The sequence below is a fragment of the Aspergillus ochraceoroseus genome (assembly GCF_002846915.1).
Source record: "Aspergillus ochraceoroseus IBT 24754 chromosome Unknown P175scaffold_7, whole genome shotgun sequence".
Taxonomy (NCBI): domain Eukaryota; kingdom Fungi; phylum Ascomycota; class Eurotiomycetes; order Eurotiales; family Aspergillaceae; genus Aspergillus; species Aspergillus ochraceoroseus.
Window position 1 is genome coordinate 74537 of NW_024468482.1, and position 23439 is coordinate 97975.

At 50.2% G+C, this 23439-nt stretch overlaps 8 protein-coding genes across 8 annotated transcripts; 5 read left to right on the plus strand and 3 right to left on the minus strand.

Annotated features, from left to right (window-relative positions):
- Positions 1-649: 649 nt before the first annotated feature.
- On the plus strand, positions 650-2373 carry P175DRAFT_0442020 (glucose-6-phosphate isomerase; the record flags this gene model as incomplete). Its single annotated transcript, XM_040894097.1, has 2 exons — positions 650-1149; positions 1212-2373. 2 exons carry the CDS (start codon positions 650-652, stop codon positions 2371-2373), a joined length of 1662 nt encoding a protein of 553 aa, XP_040749873.1.
- A 425-nt stretch (positions 2374-2798) lies between these two features.
- Positions 2799-6116, plus strand: P175DRAFT_0510961 (uncharacterized protein; the record flags this gene model as incomplete). The annotated part of the gene is made up of 7 exons (XM_040898558.1): positions 2799-2938; positions 3002-3017; positions 3145-4094; positions 4306-4309; positions 4662-5031; positions 5582-5734; positions 5806-6116. 7 exons carry the CDS (start codon positions 2799-2801, stop codon positions 6114-6116), a joined length of 1944 nt encoding a protein of 647 aa, XP_040749874.1.
- A 242-nt stretch (positions 6117-6358) lies between these two features.
- On the minus strand, positions 6359-10115 carry P175DRAFT_0517955 (uncharacterized protein). Its single transcript, XM_040899020.1, has 8 exons — positions 9922-10115; positions 9705-9847; positions 9228-9620; positions 8934-9195; positions 7992-8116; positions 7661-7930; positions 7393-7594; positions 6359-7335 (listed from the first exon to the last, which is right to left on the minus strand). Exons 1-8 carry the CDS (start codon positions 9965-9967, stop codon positions 6449-6451), a joined length of 2328 nt encoding a protein of 775 aa, XP_040749875.1. The 5' UTR covers positions 9968-10115; the 3' UTR covers positions 6359-6448.
- A 553-nt stretch (positions 10116-10668) lies between these two features.
- P175DRAFT_0494864 (uncharacterized protein) lies at positions 10669-12356 on the plus strand (the record flags this gene model as incomplete). The annotated part of the gene is made up of 3 exons (XM_040896040.1): positions 10669-10760; positions 10820-11801; positions 11856-12356. The coding sequence occupies 3 exons, from the start codon at positions 10669-10671 to the stop codon at positions 12354-12356; spliced, it is 1575 nt and encodes a 524-aa protein (XP_040749876.1).
- Positions 12357-12770: 414 nt separating this feature from the next.
- Positions 12771-14476, minus strand: P175DRAFT_0510964 (uncharacterized protein; the record flags this gene model as incomplete). Its single annotated transcript, XM_040898559.1, has 3 exons — positions 12771-13232; positions 13310-13724; positions 13920-14476. 3 exons carry the CDS (start codon positions 14474-14476, stop codon positions 12771-12773), a joined length of 1434 nt encoding a protein of 477 aa, XP_040749877.1.
- A 183-nt stretch (positions 14477-14659) lies between these two features.
- P175DRAFT_0517957 (copper chaperone CCS1) lies at positions 14660-15723 on the plus strand (the record flags this gene model as incomplete). The annotated part of the gene is made up of 4 exons (XM_040899021.1): positions 14660-14792; positions 14854-14926; positions 14985-15119; positions 15206-15723. Exons 1-4 carry the CDS (start codon positions 14775-14777, stop codon positions 15721-15723), a joined length of 744 nt encoding a protein of 247 aa, XP_040749878.1. The 5' UTR covers positions 14660-14774.
- Positions 15724-17069: 1346 nt separating this feature from the next.
- Positions 17070-20557, plus strand: P175DRAFT_0510966 (putative PB1 domain protein; the record flags this gene model as incomplete). Its single annotated transcript, XM_040898560.1, has 8 exons — positions 17070-17084; positions 17157-17306; positions 17363-17698; positions 17756-18107; positions 18185-18837; positions 19105-19275; positions 19395-20227; positions 20317-20557. The coding sequence occupies 8 exons, from the start codon at positions 17070-17072 to the stop codon at positions 20555-20557; spliced, it is 2751 nt and encodes a 916-aa protein (XP_040749879.1).
- On the minus strand, positions 20523-23053 carry P175DRAFT_0483554 (aspartate aminotransferase). Its single transcript, XM_040895539.1, has 4 exons — positions 22373-23053; positions 22190-22321; positions 21235-22077; positions 20523-20957 (listed from the first exon to the last, which is right to left on the minus strand). Exons 1-4 carry the CDS (start codon positions 22676-22678, stop codon positions 20862-20864), a joined length of 1377 nt encoding a protein of 458 aa, XP_040749880.1. The 5' UTR covers positions 22679-23053; the 3' UTR covers positions 20523-20861.
- Positions 23054-23439: the final 386 nt, after the last annotated feature.

Genomic DNA, 23439 nt, shown 5'->3' on the forward strand with positions numbered 1-23439 from the left:
AGAAGAATAAGAATGTTATAAACTATTATGCGACGTAAAAGACATTCTATAGAATTCTGATTCTAAATTGATGGATAGCTTTCCAATTGACTCACTTCCTCCTTACTACTAGTACTAGGCACTTGTATACAGAAAATAGAGAGAGAGAGAGAGAGATTATCAAGATTCAAGTCAGGGTTAGTAGTCTAGAATGCAAGATGACAAACTATTTGCAATTTCTTGTCCAGATGACTCTAATTAAACCAGAATAATAATATAATATAGGTCTGGTTAAAAGGCTCTGGTGCCCCCACGGTTGCCCCTCTACGGACCTCAATACGCCGGGACCGTTGGAAACTTGACGACATAAACAGCTGTTGACCTCAAAGCATCATAAGTTTCCTTTTCTTCTGACATCCTTCCTCCTCCTTCTCTCTCCTTCTCATCGTTATTTTCATTTCCATATATTTCTGTTGTTAGGTCCTTTGTTGAATTTCTGGTAAGCTCCCTCCCTCGTTTTGAGCTTTAATAGCTTGCTTTCATCACTATAGAGAAAGCCCCGCACTGACGCCAATTTCTCCCTCCCCCCCTCTCTCTCTTTCTCTCTCACTCACTCACTCATTTTTTGATAGACATTCCTCTACATTAAACCCACTCCACATCCTTCATAATGCCCTCTTTCTCACAAGCCGCTGAACTTTCCGCCTGGAAGGAACTCCAGGAGCACCACAACTCTGTGGGTCGCAACATTGTCCTCAAGGAATGTTTTGAGAAGGACCCAGAGCGCTTTACCAAGTTTAGCCGCTCCTTCGATAACACCGTCGACAACTCCAAGATCCTCTTTGATTTCTCCAAGAACTTCCTCACCGAGGAAACCCTTTCCCTTCTGGTCAAGCTGGCCAAGGAGGCTGGCGTTGAGGAGCTTCGCGATGAAATGTTCAGTGGTGCGCCCATCAACTTCACTGAGAACCGTGCCGTCTACCACGCTGCTCTCCGCAATGTCAGCAACCAGCCCATGCAGGTTGATGGCAAGAGCGTTGTGGAGGAGGTCAATGCCGTTCTGGACCACATGAAGGAGTTCTCTGAGCAGGTGCGTAGTGGTGAGTGGAAGGGATACACTGGCAAGAAGATCAACACTATCATCAACGTTGGTATTGGTGGTTCTGACCTGTAAGCCTTGTCCTCTTCCCCATTCATGTGTAACAGGATATGCTAACGAACGGTATCGACAGTGGCCCCGTGATGGTCACCGAAGCCCTGAAACCCTATGGTGCCCCAGACATGACGCTCCACTTCGTCTCCAACATTGACGGCACACACATTGCAGAGGCTCTTAAGAACTCCGACCCCGAGACCACCCTCTTCTTGATCGCTTCCAAGACATTCACAACCGCTGAGACCACCACCAACGCGAACTCTGCCAAGAAGTGGTTCCTCGAGACGGCCAAGGACGAGTCTCATATCGCCAAGCACTTCGTCGCTCTCTCCACTAACGAGGTTGAGGTCACCAAGTTTGGCATTGACAAGAAGAACATGTTCGGTTTCGAATCCTGGGTGGGTGGTCGCTACTCTGTTTGGAGCGCCATCGGTCTGTCCGTCGCTCTCTATATCGGGTTCGATAACTTCCACCAGTTCCTCGCTGGTGCCCACGCTATGGACAAGCATTTCCGTGAGACCCCTCTGGAGCAGAACATTCCCGTCATCGGTGGTCTCCTGAGTGTTTGGTACAGCGACTTCTTCGGTGCTCAGACCCACTTGGTTGCACCTTTCGACCAGTACCTGCACCGATTCCCTGCCTACCTGCAGCAACTCTCCATGGAGAGTAACGGAAAGGCCATCACCCGCACTGGCGAGTATGTCAAGTACACCACCGGCCCGATCCTGTTCGGTGAGCCCGCCACCAACGCGCAGCACAGCTTCTTCCAGCTCCTGCACCAAGGCACTAAGCTCATTCCCGCCGACTTCATCATGGCTGCTGAGTCGCACAACCCCGTGGAGGGCGGAAAGCACCAGCGCATGCTGGCTTCCAACTTCCTTGCCCAGTCTGAGGCTCTGATGGTCGGTAAGACTCCTGAGCAGGTCAAGACCGAGGGTGCTCCGGATAATCTGGTGCCTCACAAGACTTTCCTGGGTAACCGCCCTACCACCTCCATCTTGGCCCAGAAGATCACTCCTTCCACTCTGGGTGCCCTGATCACCTACTACGAGCATTTGACCTTCACTGAGGGTGCGATCTGGAACATTAACTCCTTTGACCAGTGGGGTGTGGAGCTGGGCAAGGTTCTTGCCAAGAAGATCCAGCAGGAGCTCGAAACCTCTGGTGCAGGTGCTGGCCACGACTCATCTACCAGCGGTCTGCTTCTGGCCTTCAAGGCTAAGGCTAACCTGGCATAAACTCTTCTATCTCGCCGTACAGACAGGTTCACACGAAAGAGATGGAGCATAAGTAAAAAAAAAGAAAGAAAAGAAAAGAAAAGAAAAAGGTGAATATTGATGAGAACATGAGTGGTACATTTCTTTCGGTGTTAAGTTTTTTAAGCTCACAGAATTGAGCATTACATAATTTTTACGATCTTTATATTGTGTATTGTCCGGCATAGAAGACTGTAAAAGAATGAGGAGATGAGTCCGTTGTGAAGATCGACTGAAACCCTGGGACTAGTTCGTAGCAGCGGATCAACTCAACTGCCTTGGTCGGCTCAAGACCACCGTGTCTCTTCCCCCCATCTTTGCCTCTTGAGTCTGGACTTGAAGCTTCCAGACTCATACGCACATCCAATTCAGCCATTCGCTTGGCTGGCGGTGCGCGAATATCCAATATGAGTTTCCTCCCAGGAAAAGGCCTGCTGCTTTCCTGGGGTCTGCTTGTCTCGTGCTTGTCCCAGACCTCCGCTGCGGGGAGAATAGATGGCTATACATACGGCCAACCCATGCCAGTGACATGCTTAAATCGGACCATGTAAGTCGATACCTTGAGTATTTCTCCTTTTCCGATTCCCTCATCGCTAAACCTATGATTCAGTGACTCTGGCGAACACGTACGTCTGCTTTATCCGGAACACCTCTCCAACACCCCAGAACCCAAGACAAGGAAGGAGAAGAAGAAAAAAAAAAAAAAAAAAAAAGAGAGAGAGAGAGAGAGAGAGACTGACATTCCTACCTAAGATCACCGACAACCTCGGCAAACTCCAATATATCCCCTTTCCAACATGCAACGAGACACTCCTCCCGCTGGCCCTCCGCTACGGCGTCACAGAAACCGTCAATTGCACCATCTCCTCCCTCCCCGATGAGCTCTACCACCTCCTCGAATACTACGTCCACTCCGACGTCCCCATGACATGTCGCATCCCCACTGCGCCTCTCTCCCAATCCTCACCGACGGACCCGAATTCCAAATCCACCGACAAAGAAGCCGAAGAGCGCGACGAGCAATCCAGCCTCTCCGTGCTCGAAGACAATGGCCCGCCGTATACCCCGATTACCTTTGCTCTCCAGGGCACCCTGCAACGCAGCCACCTGCACATTTGGACGGACATGAACGTGCTCGCGCATAATATCCCCAAATCATCATCATCATCATCATCATCATCATCATCCAAGAAACACAAAAAGGGCAAAACAGCCGCCCCGGGCTACATCGTCGCTGGCACCGCATACTCCGTCCCAGAATTCGACTTCGCCCTTCTCAAAACCAGCGACGGAGACACCCCCGTCGAGAAAGAAGCGTCGGCTGTCTCCGAAGCAGCGAGGGAACCGTGGACAGCCGGCCACGGAACAAAAGTGATCCGCGGGGAGCCCCTGACGTTCACATTCCATGTTAGTTGGGTAGAAGGGGGCAGTGGGATTGGATGGCCGTCGCGGAATACGAAGGCTTCGCCGAAATCCTTGCTGGTGGGGTTGCTCGGGAATATGTTGCTGTTCGCGATGGCGGCGTCAATAGGGGGGTTTTTTGCGCTGTGGTGGGAGCGTAGACGGACAGGGAAACGGGGAGCGTGGAGAGGGGATGGGATTTTGGGCGTGCCGACTTTAGGGAAGGGCCCTGTTGGGGTTTCGTTTGGGAATGGGGGGAAGCAGAATGGATATGGAGGGTATTCGGGCGGGGGAGGAGCAGGGTATGGAGGGTTTACCAGTGGGAAGAGAGACTGATCGGATGGATTGATTTCTTGCCAGTGGGGGTTGGTAGATTGTATACAGTCTCACTATATGGAGCATATGTCAAAATGAATAATTAAATCAACAATACCCTTGGCACTAGGTGGTATAGACAAGACATTCGGTACTCCGTGTATATATAACTATATATATATCTATATATGTGTGTAGGTGTGTGTGTGGTTCATTCTAACCACCAGAAATGGTTAAGCATACAATAACGATACTGATATCTGGTTGGGATGTTTTTAAAAAAAAAAAAAAAAAACAGGTCAAATAGTAGTTAGTATAGTATACACGAGGACAATAAACCCAACCAGAACAACTCTACCAAGGGGAAACAGGACTCAAATCAACCCCCCCCCCCCTCCCCTTTCCTAACCCCCAATTGTAACAGCACCACTATTTTACACCCCCAGCCAAGGCTCAAGAAAGGAAGCAAACACAGATTAGGGTAGGGTCTACCAGCCCTGTTCCCTCATCCTCTGAATCTTCGACACGGTATGCGAGAAGGAAAACTTGAACAGCCTTCTCCACCGCTCAATCCGCAAATTCTTCTTCATCTGGCCGCGTCGCACATGAAACTTCTGCGCATTGGACTGCTGCCGCACCCGGTTCACCGCACAAGCAGTCTGCAACGACCGCAACGCCGCCGCGAGATCCACGCCACGTTCGGGCTCCACGAAGACCTGGCGGCCCAGCGTAGGACCCAGCTTCAGCTCGACTTTACGGACGGGGAGCGCGACGTTCTGTCGCTGGGAGGAGATGGCGCTTTGGCCGGCTGCGCGGGAAAGAGAGATGGCGTCCAAGCCCGTGGCGCTGGTGCTGTCGGCTCCGAAGGAGCGACCGGGTCGGGCTGCTGCGGAGGTGCCGTCTGCGTCCGGGATGGTTCTGCGGGTGCTGCTGAGGTTGAGCTCGTTGAGAATTTGGTCGATTCCTGCGGAGGGGGATTGCGGCGACTTTCTTGGGGGTCGGGATGAGGAAGACGGAGAGGGGGATTGCGGTTCTGTGGATGGAGAGTTGTTTGTGGATGCGTATCGGAGGGATCTGGGGCCGTGGAAGAGCGTTGCTTGGCGTGTGGTGAAGAGTAGAGAGGATGTCGGCCTCGAACGGAGGAGGCATCGGGATAGGGAGCGCATCTCCATTGTTGATTGATTGCTGTGGGAAGGGGTTTTGTGTGTGCAAGGAGATCTGACTCAATGAAGTTTCATAAATAAATCTACCGTTGTTAGCCCCCTTTGTAGCCCTTGTAGAAGAAAGTTGGGGGGTGAATAGAGATCAATGGTGAAGGTTGGATATTGATATTGCAGGATATCTTTTTTTCCCGAGTAGCTATCACGTGATTATTTTAGATGCCAACCAGAGAAGAAGACAGCAGGACATAAATAACTTCCAAAACATTTTCTTATCTTCTTATTCAACCTTTTTTGATTCCCTTCTTACACAGCTAATTTTATCCCCGGGTATCAAAAAATGTCATCTATCACTATCGCAACGCTCCCGCGCATGAGCCGCGAAGTGCTTTCCGCGCTGCTCCTGGCTTCTACCACGGCCGCTACTACCCCTCATAACCTAGCAATCATCGACGTGCGGGACTCCGGTAAGACTTCTTCTCTATCTTACCGGTTTCTCGTCAGGTCACCCCTCTAATACTCATTCGATCTGATTCAGACCATGTCGGTGGCCATATCGTCTCCTCCACCTGGGTTCCTAGCTCTACGCTGGACTACCGCATGCCCGAACTCGTGCGGACACTGAAAAACACGAAAATGGTGGTTTTCCATTGCGCGCTTAGCCAGCAGCGTGGACCATCCGCGGCCCTACGGTATGCCCGGGAGCGTGAGAGGATTCTTGGCTCGGAGGAAAGTAAGGACCAGGAGGTGTTTATTCTAGAGGGAGGGTTCGTGCAGTGGCAGGAGAAGTATGGGAAGGATGAGCGCTTGACCGAGGCGTATGCGGAGGATATTTGGCAGGAGTATTGATTCTTTTTTTTTTTTCCCCTTTCCCTTTCCCTTTCTCCTTTCTATGTCTGACTTGGGGTTTTGGGGATTTGTTTAATGACAAAGATACCCTGCGGGCTGGATGAGGGCCTGTCTTTTATGTGTAATGATCATGGATAGAAATAGATACTAGTATTTATATATATGTTATGTTATGTTATTATTATTATTATTATTATTATTTTTTGGGCTTATTTGACGGAATTAAATCATGGACGTGGCTGGTAAACTGTCGTTTTATATTATTATATGTATCCACTATAATACAATTTCTATGATGATTATTTCAAGCACCTCGTCAAGGTCTTGTTGATCTATAGGGATCCTCCAAATCCAACAGGTCGGCGTTTCCCACCATTCTCTGGAAGAATGGCCATGACCTTGTATAATCTGCCCATTCCACCTCCACCTCTTTCGATTAGTCGCTTTCCACCACTTTCCAGGATCTTCTTCTTCTCCTCATCCTCAACCTTGTTGAGCAGTTGCTGCATCCGCTCTGCAATACCCATAGCCTGGAGAAAGTGGCCTTGCTCGATAGGTCCATGAACTTCTACACCCTCGCTAGCGTCAATAGCTGCCTCTGCAAGAGCCATGAAATCCACGTCTGCGCTGACATCCACCAGTCCGGGAGACGAGAGCGCCGGCACGTTTTGGTGGTTTTGGATCCCGCGGAGCGAGTTAATTGGAATGGTAGACATGGTGCCGTAATCCATGATCAACGCTGCACCGGATGGACGGCGCTTTATAACTGTTGAGGTTGCAGGCGCGTTTTGTTTAGTGGTAGTGCTGGTGGGCTGTGGCGAGCCACCGATGCGACGCGCAAAATCCGCGGCGTAGATACGACTTTCTGGGCTCACTTCAATGGTAGATCCGGACTGAGACTTGAGTGCTCGGTACCGTTCAGAGATCTCGGGAATGACAAGTGATGAAGGGTTTGATGCTTTGGCTAGGGTGAGTTTGAACTCGGATTGGTCCTTTTGGTTTTCATCCACGGCTTTCGGGTTTAGTGTGACCATGATCTCGCGCCATTGAGGAGTGTTTGCGGCTTTTAGTGGTTTATGAAGCTTGGCTGGGCCTGTGGGAGTCATGATCTCCTCCTGTTCTTTGAGCTGATTTTCTGGCGCGGGGGGCACTGATTCAAATGCGTGGATTGGTAGAGCGTCGAAGAATTCGTGGGCGAAGATAAATGGAGTCTTGTCCTCTGTTGCGGAGGGTTCAGCAAGAGAGGATCATTAACCATGACTCAATAAATACTCACCATGAGGCAACAACCTAATATCCTCAACCCAGATAACAGGCACATTGAAGTACTTGCTGATACTCTGATGACCAATCTCCGTCTCTTCCATGCTCGCATCTCCGCACAGCCGTTGTTTCTGAACCTCCCTTAATGTGGGACTGGCTTCGACGAGATATATTGCTTCAAGACTCGATGTAAAAGCTTTGAAGTGTCGGAAAGTCTGCCCGGCTCGATATTAGACCCGACCAAAGAACCTAGAATAAGCCAGATATGATCCCAAACTTACGCGCAACATGTCATCCATTAATGTGCCCTTTCCCGGCCCAACTTCTATCAACTGTACTCCGCTCTTGGCGCCTCCCTGGGCCATCCATTCTGCAATCGTCCATATACCAACTAATTCTCCAAAGACCTGCGATATCTCCGGCGACGTTACAAAATCGCCCTTCTTTCCAAAGACCTCGCCATCGCCTGCCGGTTTCGTGGTGTAATATCCTCCTTCCGGAGAAGTAAGAACCTGGCGCATAAACGCTGCAATTGATATCGGTCCTGTAGTCTTTAGGCGCCGTTTGTTAGCATATCTAAATCCACAACCACGCAATGTCAAAATTGATTACCTTGATGGCATTGGCTAATGTTCGCGCAAGGGGCGTGGTCCATTCTCTAGTCTCAAATGTGGAAGACCATCGTTGCGACCTGGCTCCAAGGATTCGCCTTTGGTTTCCGTTTAGCAATCGGGTGGCTATGCGTTTTGTTGCGGGATTCATTTTTTGGTATGTAGCTTCGGCCAAGGCGGGAGAGAAAACGCTCTCAATGGCTGATTGCGATTATCTGGAGGTCATGGAAATGACTATGGATGATTTTATGTATATTATTGGGCTCCAACACATGAGATTTCAACCACTGGGATTGTTATTGAGGAATGGATTAGAAGTTGTCATGATGTCAAAGTTCTCTGCGCCCTCGAACTCCGCGAAACTTCCGCTGACACGTGATTCCATCCGCATTGCAGCTGGATATCAAAAAAATGTCGAGATGGAAACTCGAGTTTCTCGACTACATTTTATGATACAACTATAGTGTTGAAGATGGCAGTCGATGCGCCTGTTGGGGCTTACTTAAATGTGGAGCTCGTTTGTCTGTTTTACAGCTCGCCTAGCTGCTGTCTGCAGCTTCGACTAGTATAGCAAAGATCAATATTCGTACACTTCATCGTATTATAGCCAAGACCAAACTGAAATTCAATGGAGCCAGCTATTCCAGCCAGTCCGCATGTCCAAGCTTGACGTCGATCAAGCTACTGACGTCCGGTACATCCGGATCCTGGGGAAATCGCATCTTGAGGAACAAACCTCGTCGACAACATGTTTAAATCTGAATTCGATTGATGGTATACGATTAATCTCGACCGCCTGAAGTTCACTTCTGTCATTTCCCCCTGGTCTTAGGTTGCTGTGCGGGAGCGTCGGTCATCATTTCGTCGCTGTAGAGGCCGGTTTCCTTCGAGTGTTGATTTGAATTTCTGTCTGGCCTGCCAAAACTCCTATTGCCCCTGTTACCCCTCCTGCGGTTGTTTCCCCTAGAGCCTCTGCCATCATAAGGCTGGTTGTTTTGTTCATTGAAACCAAAGCTTCCATCCTGGACCATGGGTTCTGCCGTCCGTTGCAATCGTCGTTCACGATCCGCCTGTTCCCGTTGATGGTTGAAGGATGGCGCCGGGTTTGGATCGAATATATCACGGTTTGCATTTGATCCAGCAGCGCCAGATTTGTGGCGCATAGAGAGAACCCTGCCATCGGCCTTTGGATAATTAGCTACCCACTTTAAAACGGCCGTACCCTGATGGAACCTACCCGTTGGTTGTGAAAATTAGCCACAGCCTTGTCAGCCGACGACTTGTCCGCAAAAGTAATCTCCGCAGTTACGCTAGGTTGCTGCGATGTGATCCAACAACTCAATATCCTTCCCGATACAGGCTCGAGGGCGGACTGGATATCGGCAGCTGTGGTTCCGGGAGCGAAATTTGATCCGACGACGATAGGTGGCCCGGATCCTGCCCCCTTGATGCTGAGACCTTTATTGTTTCGAATAGTCGCCTGCCCGTTCGCAGGGTTGAGCGCCGACATAAGGCGATTCTCATCGGGGCGACGTCTCTGGGTTGGTTTCGTGCTTGATGCTAGGCCTCTCGCTGTCACTGGAGGGGCGCGATTGCTTTTTTTTGAACCGAGATTGGCGGAGACAGAGCGCTGGAACAAGTAAAGGTTTTAGCAATTGTTTCACTGCGATGTAATTTCCTTAGAAGATCACCCCAAAGTCAATTTGGCTACTACCTTTGTCACTCCGATTCGACTTGCGAGACTCCCGGGAGTCGCATTCTGTGCTTTGTTTCCAACTCCCGAGCCAGGCGCACTAGCTCTCCTGTTCTTACCCAGGATCTTGCTGGCAAGGTCTTCATTTTTCTTCTTCAGGCGGCCTTAATGAAAAGAGACGCGTCAGTGAGAAATCTGCGAGCGGACGGATCCCTGGTTGTGCAGTTATTTGACTTACCAGCTTGAATAATCTCGTTGAAGGAAACAGCTTCCTTACCCGCCATGACGAAGGGAAGGCGATGAGATATATGATAATTAGTGTTCCTGCAGGGGTATATGATGATGATGATGATGCAATGGTAAAAAAAAGAAAAGAAAAAGGAAAAATTTAATAGTTTGGGAATTATAAAAAAGCTCTGGGATTTGTCACGGCGTGGGAGTTGACGAAAGGAAAGCTGACTTTTGGTTTTGGTTCCGCTGCAGAGTCAAGATCCATGCATGTCCGACACACTGCAGTGGTTGCGCAACACCAAACACTTAATTTAGCCATTTTCTACAGCCGCTGTCCACAATCCCCATGAAAAGGAAGAGTAAGAAAATCCTAAGCTTTAAAATTGAGTGAGTTTGTCTACGTTTCATGGCTTGTGTCATGTTGCTCAACCATCGTTCATCACTCACCGGTTCTGTAGACGCGATGCATCCCTCAAAAGGAAGCTGGGATCGAGTCCCTTGCGGTGCTCCAGCTGCCTCTTGCCTCTGTCCGACCTTGAAAATGCATTCAGCAGGCAGACACCGTGGCTCTGTCCCCTCCAAGAGCGAATGCTTAGCAACCTCATTCCAAGGGTGGTTCACATTTTATGCCATTCCGTTTGTAAAGCTGAAACTGTTCAAAACTCGCTCTATCGGCTCTACTTGTTGATATTACCAATTAGTTTTCAATCTACTACTTTCTGCTTAATGGGAAAGCTTTGTTCTTGGGCAAACAATGATATCATCTGATGACAGTGGTGGCTCTAGCAGACGCCTGGCACTATCATTCTCTTTTTCCATCCGGTCATCAAGAGCGAGGAGAAACAGGTTGGTTTTAATTCTCGCATACTCTCTTTATACCTTCAGTACTGATATGATGCTTCTAGGCTTACACAGCTTCCAGTCACACCGCCAGTATGTGAGGAAAGTGCTCACTATCCAGTCTTTAATCCACAGGATCCCCGCCATAACCCTGCGCTTAGGACGAATACCTGGCCAGAGGTTGACTATATTCCTCCTCAAACTACAGGATCCACGAGCTCAATTCGCTGGATGCAAAGCCTCCCTAGAAGGTCTCTAAGGAGGGCGCGCTCTGGGCTTCTAGCTCTTAGATCTGGGCTCTCTCGACGCCCTGTATACCATAATTCAAGTCGCAACGAAGACACGCAGGACCCATGGTCGTCATCTGATTCAGCGGGAGGCTTCTCTAGCGGGCATGATGAACTTTTCTCATCGACTGTATCTGAAGCTAGCACGGAAGAAGACTACGAATTTGGGATCGACCTCTTCCGAGCGGGCTGCCACTGTCCTTCTGGTTATGAGGATGAAGCCGAAAGGAGCCCCAAATTTCCGTCCTCTATTCCATACCCTCATCCCGGCCCTCTGCCTTCTCCAAACACAGGGGTTAACGATCTTCATGGCGGTATTCTTGTGGAAATGACATCGAATGCTTATTTTATGGGGCCTCCAACTAGCCCGGTTGTAAACCCCGATCAGTTTAGGATAGAGACTGAACCTGGGACTACTCTAGATGGCCACTGTGGGGTCGAGCACCCCAATCCCACTCCCCCAGATCATGGCTCTCATACTGCTCGCATAGAAGTCATACCCGAGGAAGTGCGATTGTCGGATGAAAGCTCTTCAAGCATTGTGCCGGACTCATCCACTCTTGACGGGGACCTCCATGCATCGTCCCTAGATCATTCACCCCAGTCAAACGACGTCCCTGTACCGTCCGATGAGGCTCAAATATCTCTTCAAGTGGAAGAAGGCCAGCCTATTAGTCCATCTGGACTCGAAGACAACATGAGCATGATTATTGAGCAAGCAACACACTTTTCCCTGACTCCCGACGAATCACCCACAATTGTAAGTTTTAGCTAATCGTGTTGATTGATATTACATACTCAAATTTAAAAGCAGCCCCATCATGCACCCCCAGAATCCGAGCTCGAAGATGTGGGCTATTACCGGTCCTTACATTTACTCGGTACCAACGAGATCCCCTGTGGCAATGAAAGCGACGAGGAGCCACGCCAGAGCAGTACCAGTGACGACGATGCCAATCCGTCACTGAACCCATGGCTTCCAATTGATATCGATAAAAGTAATCGCACATCGCTTTTGTCCTTGAGGGATGAATACTTCCTTGTCGATGGCAAATCGAGTGATCTCCGCCCAGATCGCGGCGATAATCCTCTCAAGGCCGAGCAGCGGTTTACTGGTGATGGCAGCTTACATAGTGGACCCGGCCTTGACCGTAGTCTTTCTACCAGCACGCAAGATATCCCGGAAATTATTGGGCCGCGAGGACCAATGGGAATCCCAGCAGCAAGATCACTTCGCAGCGAACGAGAGGGAAGCGACTCGACTGACGAATATCTCGTTACATACTCCTTATTGCACAGGCACTATTTTTCATGAACGCCTCTTATCCGTTGGAATACATATCTGACTATACACGATCGTTTTATAGACACTGTTTGACAGAATAAGCAACTGCGGCTTGTGAGAGAGCATGGATTACATTGTTACACAGCCGTGATATGTCTCTGCTAAGGCGTTTTATGATTTAAATCCCGTCCAAACTTGCATTTGTAAGATTGCTTTTTGAGACGTCACTCTTTACGACCAATAACATGTATTTACTTTGTCGGACGAGCTCCCAGGCTGAACTTTGGATATCGCCTGATTCAATGTGCCAAGTCTACATAAATTTGTACGGGGAAAAAAAAAAAATTAAATTAACAAAAAAAAAAAAAAAAAAAGGACCCTTGATATAGATAGTAGTAATATTATAAGGCGATCGATCCGCTAACAGAAATTCCAAAATAGTCCCTAGCCCAAGCGCAAAGTAAACCCCGCCCCTGTCTCGCCAGCCTCCCCCCCAGCCTGGCTACCAAACACACTGGCAAAGTCCAACTTTGGAGCCTCCTGGCCTCTCTTAGGAGCCTCGGGCGTCTCCCGTCTTCTCCTCTTCTCCATCCCCGCCTTGGACGGAAACGTAGGAAACATCTCCTTGGGCTTTGGCCGTGGCTCTTCACGGAAAAACTGATGCGAGAGACATTCTGCCGCCGTTGGACGCGAGCCCGGGTTCAAAGCGAGCAGCGACGAAAGCAAGTGGAGGCCTGCATTTGTGAGAAAGGGGAATTTTGCCCGGGGCAGAAGAGGCAGGGGTCCTTGCGAAGCGGAGGAAGAAGGAGTGGTCGTAGCCGCTGGGAGCCGGAGTGATTTTGCATTTGGGAGGGAGCGGAAGCCAGGCCATGTTTGTGGGGATGGGGGGCCTGTTAGGGCGAAGATCTGGTTTTATAGGTTAAGGTACTGGTCGGTCCATTATAGGATAAAAAAAAAGGGGGGGGGGGGGGGGGGGGGGGTACCTTGGAGACTTGGTCGACTTCGTTTTTACCCTGTAGGAGAGGCTCCTTCGTTAGGAGTTCTCCGAAGATACAGCCTATACTCCACATGTCGATTTCGGGACCGTAGGTCTCTGCGCCGAGGAGGAGTTCGGGCGATCGGTACCAGAGAGTTACGACGAGCTGGGTGAGTTTTGGAGGAGGGTCACCGTAGTATCTGGCCATACCGAAGTCTGCGATTTTGATCTCGCCACGATTGCTCATGAGCAGGTTGGAGGTTTTGAGGTCACGGTGCATGATCCATTGGGAGTGGAGGAAATCTAGGCCGGCGGTGATTTGGAGGAGGAGAGTCTTGGTCTCGGAGGGGAGAAAGGGCTCGCGCATATCGTCGAGCAAGGTTTTTAGATCGTGTTCGAGAAAATCCATGACCAGGTAGACGCTATATGATTTGAAGTGATTGGCGGGTGGGTGGGTGGGTAAGGGAATTACCCCCCCCGGGGGGATTGGATAGTTAATTGCTCTGCATCTGGAACTTTTCAGGGTGGAGGGGAGAAGGCGCAAAGAGAAGAAGAAAGAGGGGACGAAGATATGGGAGGACGGGGGATATAGAGAGAAAGGAGTTGGGGGAGCTTACTCGTTCATTTTATTCCCCATTACAACCTCGCGCAGGTAGACAATGTTGGTATGGCGAGCTTCGAGGAGCGTTTGGATCTCACGCAGGCCGGTTACGGGGAATCCATCCGGGGAGTTATCCATCTTGAGCTTCTTCAGTGCAACTACTTCGCCCGTGGTGATGTCCTTTGCGCGGCTAACCCAACCGTAGGAGCCTTCTTCAATGTGGTTTAATCGCTCGAAGTTATCCACATGGCGGCAGGGGCCCCATTCCAGTACAGGGAACTGGAGTAAGCTCGATTTGATCTGTTTCTGCCCGTCTTCAACATGCGAGGAGGGTTCCTGGGGCTCGTTGGAAAGCCGTCGACGTTTCTTCGGTGGGGCATCAGAGTCGCCATTGACCGTGTCGCCAGATCGACTTTGAGCAGCTAGCGATTCTCGTGCCTTGACCTGTTCCTCTAGCTGCCGTTGCTTCTCGGCCTTGGCCCGTCGCTTTTCTTCCTTTTCGCGTTTGCGCTGAGCGAGAAGGGCTTCCGTTTCTGGGTCATCGTCAGCCCATCTGGATTTGGAGGTCGACATATCAAAAGTGTAATCGGGTCGGGGAGAGAGGGGGGAGGGAAGGTGAAGTCTGGAGCAAAGGAAAATCGGAAGACACGACATGACGCTATGTATCGGAATCGGAATCGGGGAAGAGTTTGGGGTGCCTGATTACTCAGGAGTGCGTCCCGGCGATTTCAAATCCATCATCATCCCCCCCGCCATGTTCCCCCACCATGAGAGTTCCTACCTACATTCATCTTCAACGACTGTCTTGAATTATTTTGGTTATCCTTTTTAGCAGCTATATATTGGTTGAGATTTGCGACTTAGAGCCATCATGATTGAGCCTTTCCAGGTATGTATCCCTCGCAACTGGTTTATAGTTCGTCCTGGAACGGGAAGCTGACTCACATCAGACAACGTTTGCAGTTCCGATGGACTGTGAGAGTTGTGTCAAAGATGTTTCCCAGGCATTAAACCAGCTAGAAGGTAATCGCTGCCAAGGTGAAATAGCTGCGAAATGAGACGTCTGACCGTCCGCCTCCAGGAATCCACAAGGTCGACGCAAACGTCAAGGATCAACTAGTATTGGTCGAAGGCACGGCGCCACCTAGCTCCATCGTGACAGCTCTCCAAAATACGGGACGGGATGCAATTCTACGGGGCAGTGGGACATCCAACAGTACGTTTGTTTTCTTTCTCTTTACTGGGCCGTTCTTGGCCCTCGGCCTAGGTCAAAGCTGAGATACGTTGTGCGATCCGTGATAGGTTCGGCGGTGTGCATCCTCGAAACACACTCGACCACAGTTCCCAATAAGATTCGGGGGTTAGCGCGCATGGTTCAGGTCTCGTCTAATATGACTCTGGTTGATCTGACTATCAACGGACTGGCTCCGGGCAAGTATTACGCAACGGTGCGCGAGGCGGGAGATATTTCACAAGGGGCGGAGTCTACAGGAGGCATCTGGGAAGCGGTGAAAGCGAAGATGCTGGGCGCCGATCCTCCCACGGAGCCGCGTGGTATATTTGGGAGTCTGGACGTGGATGCAAAGGGACAAGGGAACATCTTCCTGGACCGGCCGGTGGCGATTTGGGAGCTGATTGGACGCAGTATGGTGTTATCCCCGCGCACAGAAGGACCATTCCGACGCGAGGATCCCAATACTTTGGTTGGGGTGATTGCTCGTAGCGCTGGGGTTTGGGACAATGATAAGATGGTGTGTTCATGTTCTGGAAAGAATGTGTGGCAGGAGCGCCAGGAGCAGGTGGCTCAGGGAATGGTTTGATGAGAGAGGTTGAGTGGCTGGGGGGGGGGGGGGGGTTTAACTGTCGACCTTGCCTGTGAAGTTCACTTTTTATGATGATACCTGGATGATGAAGTTATGTACTGTACCTGATGATAGGCAAAAAAAAAGGCCCCTCGTTCGTCATTTAGACCATGTCGACCACGCGATGCCACGAGACTAGAATCCGAGACCTGTGAAATGAAAAATAAATCAATAATAAGAAGAAGAACGATAATAATAGTAAATAGACTCACATGACTGAGATTAATGCAGGAGAGCTGCAGAAAGCACGACAATGTTGCTATACTTAGACATCGCAGGAGAAGAGAAGAAAAAGAAGGAGGGGGAGGCTAGGATTCTAGCGTGCAGGAATGAGAGGCCAGGATGGAAAGAATTGAAGCTGAAGCGCCGTGGCGGGGGGTTTGGAAAGTTAATAAGATGATATTTGAAGAACTCGAAATATGATCAATTGCCTGGTTTTGCTGTGATGAGAATTCCTGAAAAAGTAAAAGGAAATCTTCTTCTTCCCCCCTGCAGCTGGAAATCATCAAATCATCAAATCATCACAGGCGCCCATTCTTTTAGCCAATATCCAACCAAAAGTCAACCCCTCCTCCTCCTCCTTCTTCTTCTTCTTCTTCTTCTTCTTCTTCTCTTCTCATCCTCGTTTCTTTTACCGCTGGATTCTTCTTAGCCAGGTCCTTTTCTTCTATCATCATCATCCATCACATCATCCCATCACCATCAGATTATCTCTAGAGAATCAACCAATTCATCTTTAGTACTTCTTCCAGCGTCCCCCTTTCACTATTTACATCTCATTTCCACTTACCAATCATCATCCAGTGGCCAGTAACTACCCTCGGCTTTCATTTGTGATCTAAATATATATCCGATCTATCTATCTATCTCCCCACCCAACCGCAACTAACAAATCCTTTGGACGGAGGATTATTCCCTTCACATCTCAGCCCAGTGTGGGCTCACACAATTTCCTGCCTGACTGTCACTCGTCCCTCCTTCCCGTCATCCGTGCTTTTGAGGCAAACCATCTTGGCCCACTAACTCCCTCCCCCTCCCTCTTCCCTTCCCCTCGTCACATTTATCGTTGTGGGCCACTCGCATACATATACTTGCACACACACACACCCCCCCCCTGTCTGTGTTCCGGGAAGACCGCCAGCTACTTTCTTTGCCAGGTGGCATCCCTCAACCGAGCCGGTGTCAGCCAGATTATCACTGTGAGGGGGGCCATAAACACTGGCTGTCGTCGTCCTCGTCGTCTGACGCAATACCTATTACATAAAGACGGTGACTGGCACTGGCACTGGCAAGCCTAAGAAACTATGTCTCTCAAGCAAGTATGCAGTCGTCTCTACTCTGCTATTCACAACAATTCTCAAGCCACAGGCTAATTGACAAAACACATACAGGAAATTGAGACCTGGGTACAGGCCCTCGAACATTTTGATAACCAGCAGTATGACCTGGCCCTGCGTGCTTTTGCTGGCATTGCGGACACCTCCAAGATCCTCTTCAATTGTGGAGTCATCTATGCAACGTTAGGAGAGCATGAGAAAGCAGTGTGTCCGCCCTAGCTTTCAGAGCCTCCCATAAGTGTGGCTAACGGTCATCACAGGTCCAGTGCTTTCAGAGCGCTGTCAGTCTAGACCAATATCTGGCTATAGCCTACTTTCAGGAAGGAGTATCCAACTTTCTCCTCGGCGACTTTGAAGAGGCGCTGGCCAATTTCAACGACACCCTGCTGTATCTGCGAGGCAACACGTTCATCGACTATGAACAACTAGGTCTCAAATTCCGTTTGTATTCGTGTGAGGTCTTGTTTAACCGGGGCCTCTGCTACATCTATCTACGGCAAATGGGTCCCGGTATGCAAGATCTTGAGTACGCAGCCAAGGAGAAAGTTACGCCGGACCACGACGTCATCAACGATGCTATCAGGGAAAAGGCCGAGGTATTTTTTTTTTTTTTTTAGCCCACCATCGGTAACGTCATCTAGCTAACGTTCTAGGGATACACCGTATTTTCAATTCCCGTAGGTGTGGTGTACCGGCCTAACCAAGCCAAAGTGAAGAACCTCAAGACCAAAGACTACCTAGGAAAGTCGAGAGTAGTTGCCGCCAATCGACTCAGTACACCCGTCGACATGGCCCAGACAAGGACCCCGGATGCCGTACCGTTTGCAACATCTCATCTGGTCCAGAAGGGCCTAACAAGCCGCAGCCGGCAACAATCAGAGCCACCTCTACACCGCAACCTGTTTCCTCCCACACCGCCACCAGACGCTGATAAAGCCAGTCTCAACAGCTCATCGGGTACCACCACCGTGGCAGCAGCAGGGCCGGCTCGCCCTAGCCCTGCCCGTGCAGGACGTCCTCCACGACTGGATCTAGACCGACCTGGGGCTCAACCCCCGGACGAAGCACCGCCGATCTGACAGCACCAGAAAAGCCCCGTATTGGAACGACCCGGACAGCATCAGAACCCCGAGGGTCGTCTTCCCGACAACAGACCGGTAGATTTGCTCCCGAGCGTCAGCCATATCCTCGAGAAGGCGGTCGTGGTCATCGGAGGGGCGCGAGCGACACTAGCTTTGCAGCAGCATCGAACGGCTACGCAGAGGAGGCATATGGAACGTCCGGACATGCTCGTGCAATGACCCTTTCCAACGGTGGGCGTCCTCCCCTTCAGCAGGAACGATACATCGACGAGGAGGATGAGTACGCCAGTTCCCCCTGCGACGAGGAGGTATCCCTCGGGGCCGGATTTGAGATTATGGATGCGCGACAGAGGACGCGGTCACGGAGCCGTGGCCCACCACGGGGGTACTCGCGACGGCCAGAGGTGCGCAAGTTCCGAGTTAAGGTGCATTCATTCGAGGATACGCGGTACATTATCATCGGGCCGATGATAGAGTTCGTGGAGTTTGAGACGCGCATCCGCGAAAAGTTCGGGTTCCGCATGGCGCTCAAGATCAAGATGCAGGATGAGGGGGATATGATCACGATGGTGGACCAGGAGGATCTGGATCTGCTGCTCATGGCATCTCGAGAGATTGCTGGACGAGAGGGAAGTGAAATGGGAAAGATGGAGGTACGTCGCATCCTTTTGACCTGGACTGGGACGGGACCGAATCCCGACTAACAGAAACAGATTTGGGTGGAAGAACGAAAGATTTAACTTAACGACTTGATACCCTGTTTATACTGTTATGATGTACATATTAGCATTTATACCCTTTGCGTAAAGGAATGATTAATAATATTCACTGGATCTTTGATGTGTTGATAAGCTCCTGGTTGTAACTACAGTTTGTAGGGCACTCCGATCACGGGACTGCCAGCCCCAGCTGCATCTTAGGTGTTCACTTCGATCTTTACCTCCACCAACAACACCACGCACCACACAATGACGGACATAACCCTCACATTCAACTCCCTTGTGAAAACAGATAACCCAAATGCATCTACATCTGCGCGTCCTCTGTCCACCGAAACTGCCGATGAATTCCTCAAAGAAGCCTACCGAATTGTACTTCCCTTCCCTCCCTCCCTCCCTCCCTCTCTCTACCAAAACCCAGAACCTATACTCATTGAATGGATAAATCCACACAGAACTCCCACATAACCTCTCTCCTACAATACCTCCAGTCCATCCGCCCTTCCTACCTGAGCACAGCCACCCAAACCCGGGCCCCAAAACAAGCACCACCTCCCACCCCCAAAGCCGCCCACAGTCACAACCAGTCCGTCGGCCAGAAACCAAAGCCGGAAATCCTCTCCTCCGCAGAACGCGACAACATCGACTCGTCCACCTCGCACCTCCTCCGCACCCTCAGCACCTCAATCACCAATCTTTCCGCGGCTGAATCCCTCCGCCAAGAAACGTTCTCCTCCCTCCTCGATCGGAAGTACGGGCGGCCCAGCGCCAGAGCAACGAAGCTTTTGTTTAAATGGGCCGGCGGGGCCTCCCTGGCCTCGGGAAACGATGGAAATAGCCCCAGAGCGGCGGCGGCGGCGGCGGCGGCGGCGGCAGGGGAGGACGATGATGCAGGGAAATCCACCGAGCAGATCGCCGATGAAGGAACGGGGAGGGCGCTCAAGGGCGTGCGGGAAAGCGTTGTTTGGTTTCTGAGCAGGAGGCTCGAGGTGGTTGTTGAGATGCAGAGGGATATGGTTGAGCGGAGGATTGAGCGGGCAAGGGAGAAGGAGAAGAGTGTGCTTTACAAGGCCTCGACGTTTCCTCTTAATTCTGGCTCTGCTTCGGGTTCGGGCTCGATCGCTCCTTCGCAGTCGTCTTCTTCTTCCCCTGGGGACTCGGTGAGTCCCGCAGCGAATCTCAGTCCTGGACCGAGCTGCGCGACGCTCGAGGAATCCGAAGTCGCCGCCATCGAAGCCGAGCTGTCTCCGGAGCAATTGCAGTTGTTTGCGGAAGAGAACGATTCCATGGTTCGGTATTATGAGGATACATTAGGGAAAGTTCAGTACGTTTGTGTACCTTTTCCCTAAACATTCTCTCTCTCTCTCTCTCTCTCTCTCTATATGTAAATGAAGAAAATTACTAATGAATCAGAAATGCCGAAAAATCCCTCCTTGAAATCTCCTCGCTGCAGCAAACGCTTGTCTCGCATCTCTCGACCCAAGAAGAATACATCACACAGCTTGTAGGCGACGTGGTCAACACGGAGACAAACATCGGACAGGGAAACAGGGAACTGAAGCGCGCAACCGAGCGGCGCAGTGCAGCGCAGGCGGTGTTTTGGGGGACGGTGGGGTTATGTACGTGGTTGGTGGTTTGGGATTTGGTGTTTTAAGCTTGTTTTGTGTGAATTTATCCTTATTCATTCATTCCCCTTGATCCAATGGATTCTGCTCTACTCTACAGGTATCTTCCAGGTATACAATTCAGAACCGGAACCCAGCGGGAAAATAGTTATGTACCATCAATGAATAATGTAACGCAGCATTCTATCATCGATACAGGCCCAGCACTGTACATCCAAATGAAAAAGAAAATGATATCATAGAAAGATAGGTAGGTAGGTAGGTAGGTATGGTATGGTATGGTATGGCCAAAACCCCACGAAAAGAAATACAAGAAAAATTAAAAAAGTTTATTTATAATGTCTCCCTGACAACACTGTCAAGTGCTTCGGCAAAGTAATCTAGGTTATGTGTGTTGAGGCCGGCCATGGAGATACGTCCGTTCTTAGTCTAGAGAGAGAGAGAGAGAGAGAGAGATTGTTAGCTTCATGCATGCGTCGTTGATATGATATGTTGGATCCCGGGATATAGCCAGATAGGTATATAACATAAACATCAAGTACCCACATCAATGTCGATCGATGCATTACCCCGGAAAAGGCGAAAACAGGGAAGAGAAAAGCGGAGTGAGGAGGGGGAAATGAGGGGAAAAAGGAAGAGGGGGGGTAGAGCATCCCCCCAAGGAAAAAAAAAAAAAAAAAAAAAAAAAAGGGAGAAAAACACATACCATGTAAACATGCCATTTATCCCGTAATACCTTGACTTGGGCCTCTGTTAACCCCGTGAAACTAAACATGCCAATCTGGTTGGTGATGTGGTCCCAAGTTCCGGGGGTGCCTTTGGCCTCGAGGCGCTGGCGCAAACCTCGTCGCATCTCCGCGATACGACCGCTCATCGTTCGAAGATCATCTTCCCACTGTGCAAAGAGCTCGGGGTCATTGAGGATGCGACTGGCAATGCGCGCACCGTAGGCTGGGGGGTTGGAAATCTCCGACCGCTGCAAGATCGCCAACTGGCTGGAGATGTTCTGAGAGGCCTTGCCCGCCTCGACGCCCGGAGCGGAGACGAAATGGAAGGCGCCCGTGCGCTCTCCGTACAGACCAAAATTCTTAGCGAAGGACTGGGCGATGCAGAGCTCAAAGCCTTGCTCCACAAAGTAGCGGATGGCCCAAGCGTCGCGGCTTAGGTCGCCAGAGGCAAAGCCCTGGTAGGCGCAGTCGAAGAAAGGGAAGTGGTTGCGGTCGCGCATAAGGGCGGCGACTTCCTTCCATTGGTCTTGGGTGAGGTCCACGCCCGTGGGGTTGTGGGCGCAAGCGTGGAGGATGATGACAGAGCCTGCGGGCGCGGAGCGCAAGGCATCGAGCATGCCATCGAAGTCGAGGCCTTTGGTTTTAGGGGAGAAATAGGGGTAGTTGGCGAGGGAGAAGCCAACATTGGTGAAGATCTGGTGGTGGTTGGCCCAAGTTGGGTTGGAGAGGTAGAGGGTTGGGCGGTGCGGGTGGAATCTGGCGAGGAAGAGGGCACCTAGATGCACAGCGCCGGTGCCTGAGATGGTTTGAAAGGTGCACACCTAAGTAGGGCTGGTCAGTTTTTTTTTTTTTTTTTTTTTTGCGATGATCAATCACATCTTTGATTTTTGGCGGGGGGGGGGGGGGGCTGTGCAGGTGATTGCTGTGACGTACTCTATTTTCCCGGATGGCAGGGCTGTCCGCACCGATCATGAGTTTCTGAGCGGCGGAGGTGTAATCCTGGAGACCTTTGATGGGAAGATATTCATGATTAAGATTGGGATCGTTATGAATGAGGTCATCAGCCTAGGATTCTCAGCGGTGATTCTTTCTAGCAGGGGGGGGGGGGAGACAGACCTTCTTCACCACTGGAAGCACCCAGGGTTTCGCATTATCATCGCGATAGGCACCAATGACCAAATCCACCTTCTTGTCCGAGGAATCTTGTCGATAAGCTTGCGCGAGACCAAAGAGGGGATCCTCTGGGGCGGCGGGAACGACAGAGGTAGAAAAGACGGAGGGGGCTGTAGAACCCATGATGTGAGAGGAGAGGGATGCGAGACGAGATTTTGCGATGAACGAAAAGGAAGAAGAAGAAGAAGATGATGATGATGATGAGGAAGAGGAAGAAGAAGAAGGGGAAGAAGTCGGGGGAGGAGACATGGTGAGGGTTAATTATCCAGAGGAATGCCAGAAAAGTCAGTCACACCACCAAAAATAGCTGCTTGCGTTCACCGGGACTCAAGCCAGAAGATCAACCCAAGGCCAAAACAGTCAGAGAGGATTAACGAGGGAGTGGGCTCAGAAGAAGAAGAAGCATAATACAGTAACGGGGTTAATAAAGGCAGAAAATAATGGGGACACGCAAAGCAATCTTGATCAAATGTCTCAAATGCCGGAAACCCCCTGCTGGTGTGGACGTGAAGAATAGAGGAAGCCGAGGGAGTGTATAGTTAGTTATAAATCTCATTATTTATAAGATTTAGAGATCTAGAACTTTGAATAAAAATACTACAATATTCATCTCGAGGACTCATAACCAGCCATGTGTACAAAGAGATTCTTTATACATAATTTGATCAAGGGAAACTCTCCCCCGAGTTATACCTACGGATTCTATAGGATTGTTTATCCAGCCAACCATGAATAGGGAAAAGTCTCTGAAGAACTCCACTGGATCCCCTAGTGAATTCCGTCGGTTAATAGCGGACGGAATAAGTTGACTCCAAACTAGGTATCCCTGGAATTGGATGAGTCCATTTTCAAGTCTCTTCTACCCCATGGGGTCTTTCTTTCTCTTGTTCTATACATCAACCATACACAAGAAATTCATTGGATCCCTATATACATAATAATATATATATATATAATATATATAATTCAATCTCATGGTCATATATCATAGAGAGATCAACATATACAAG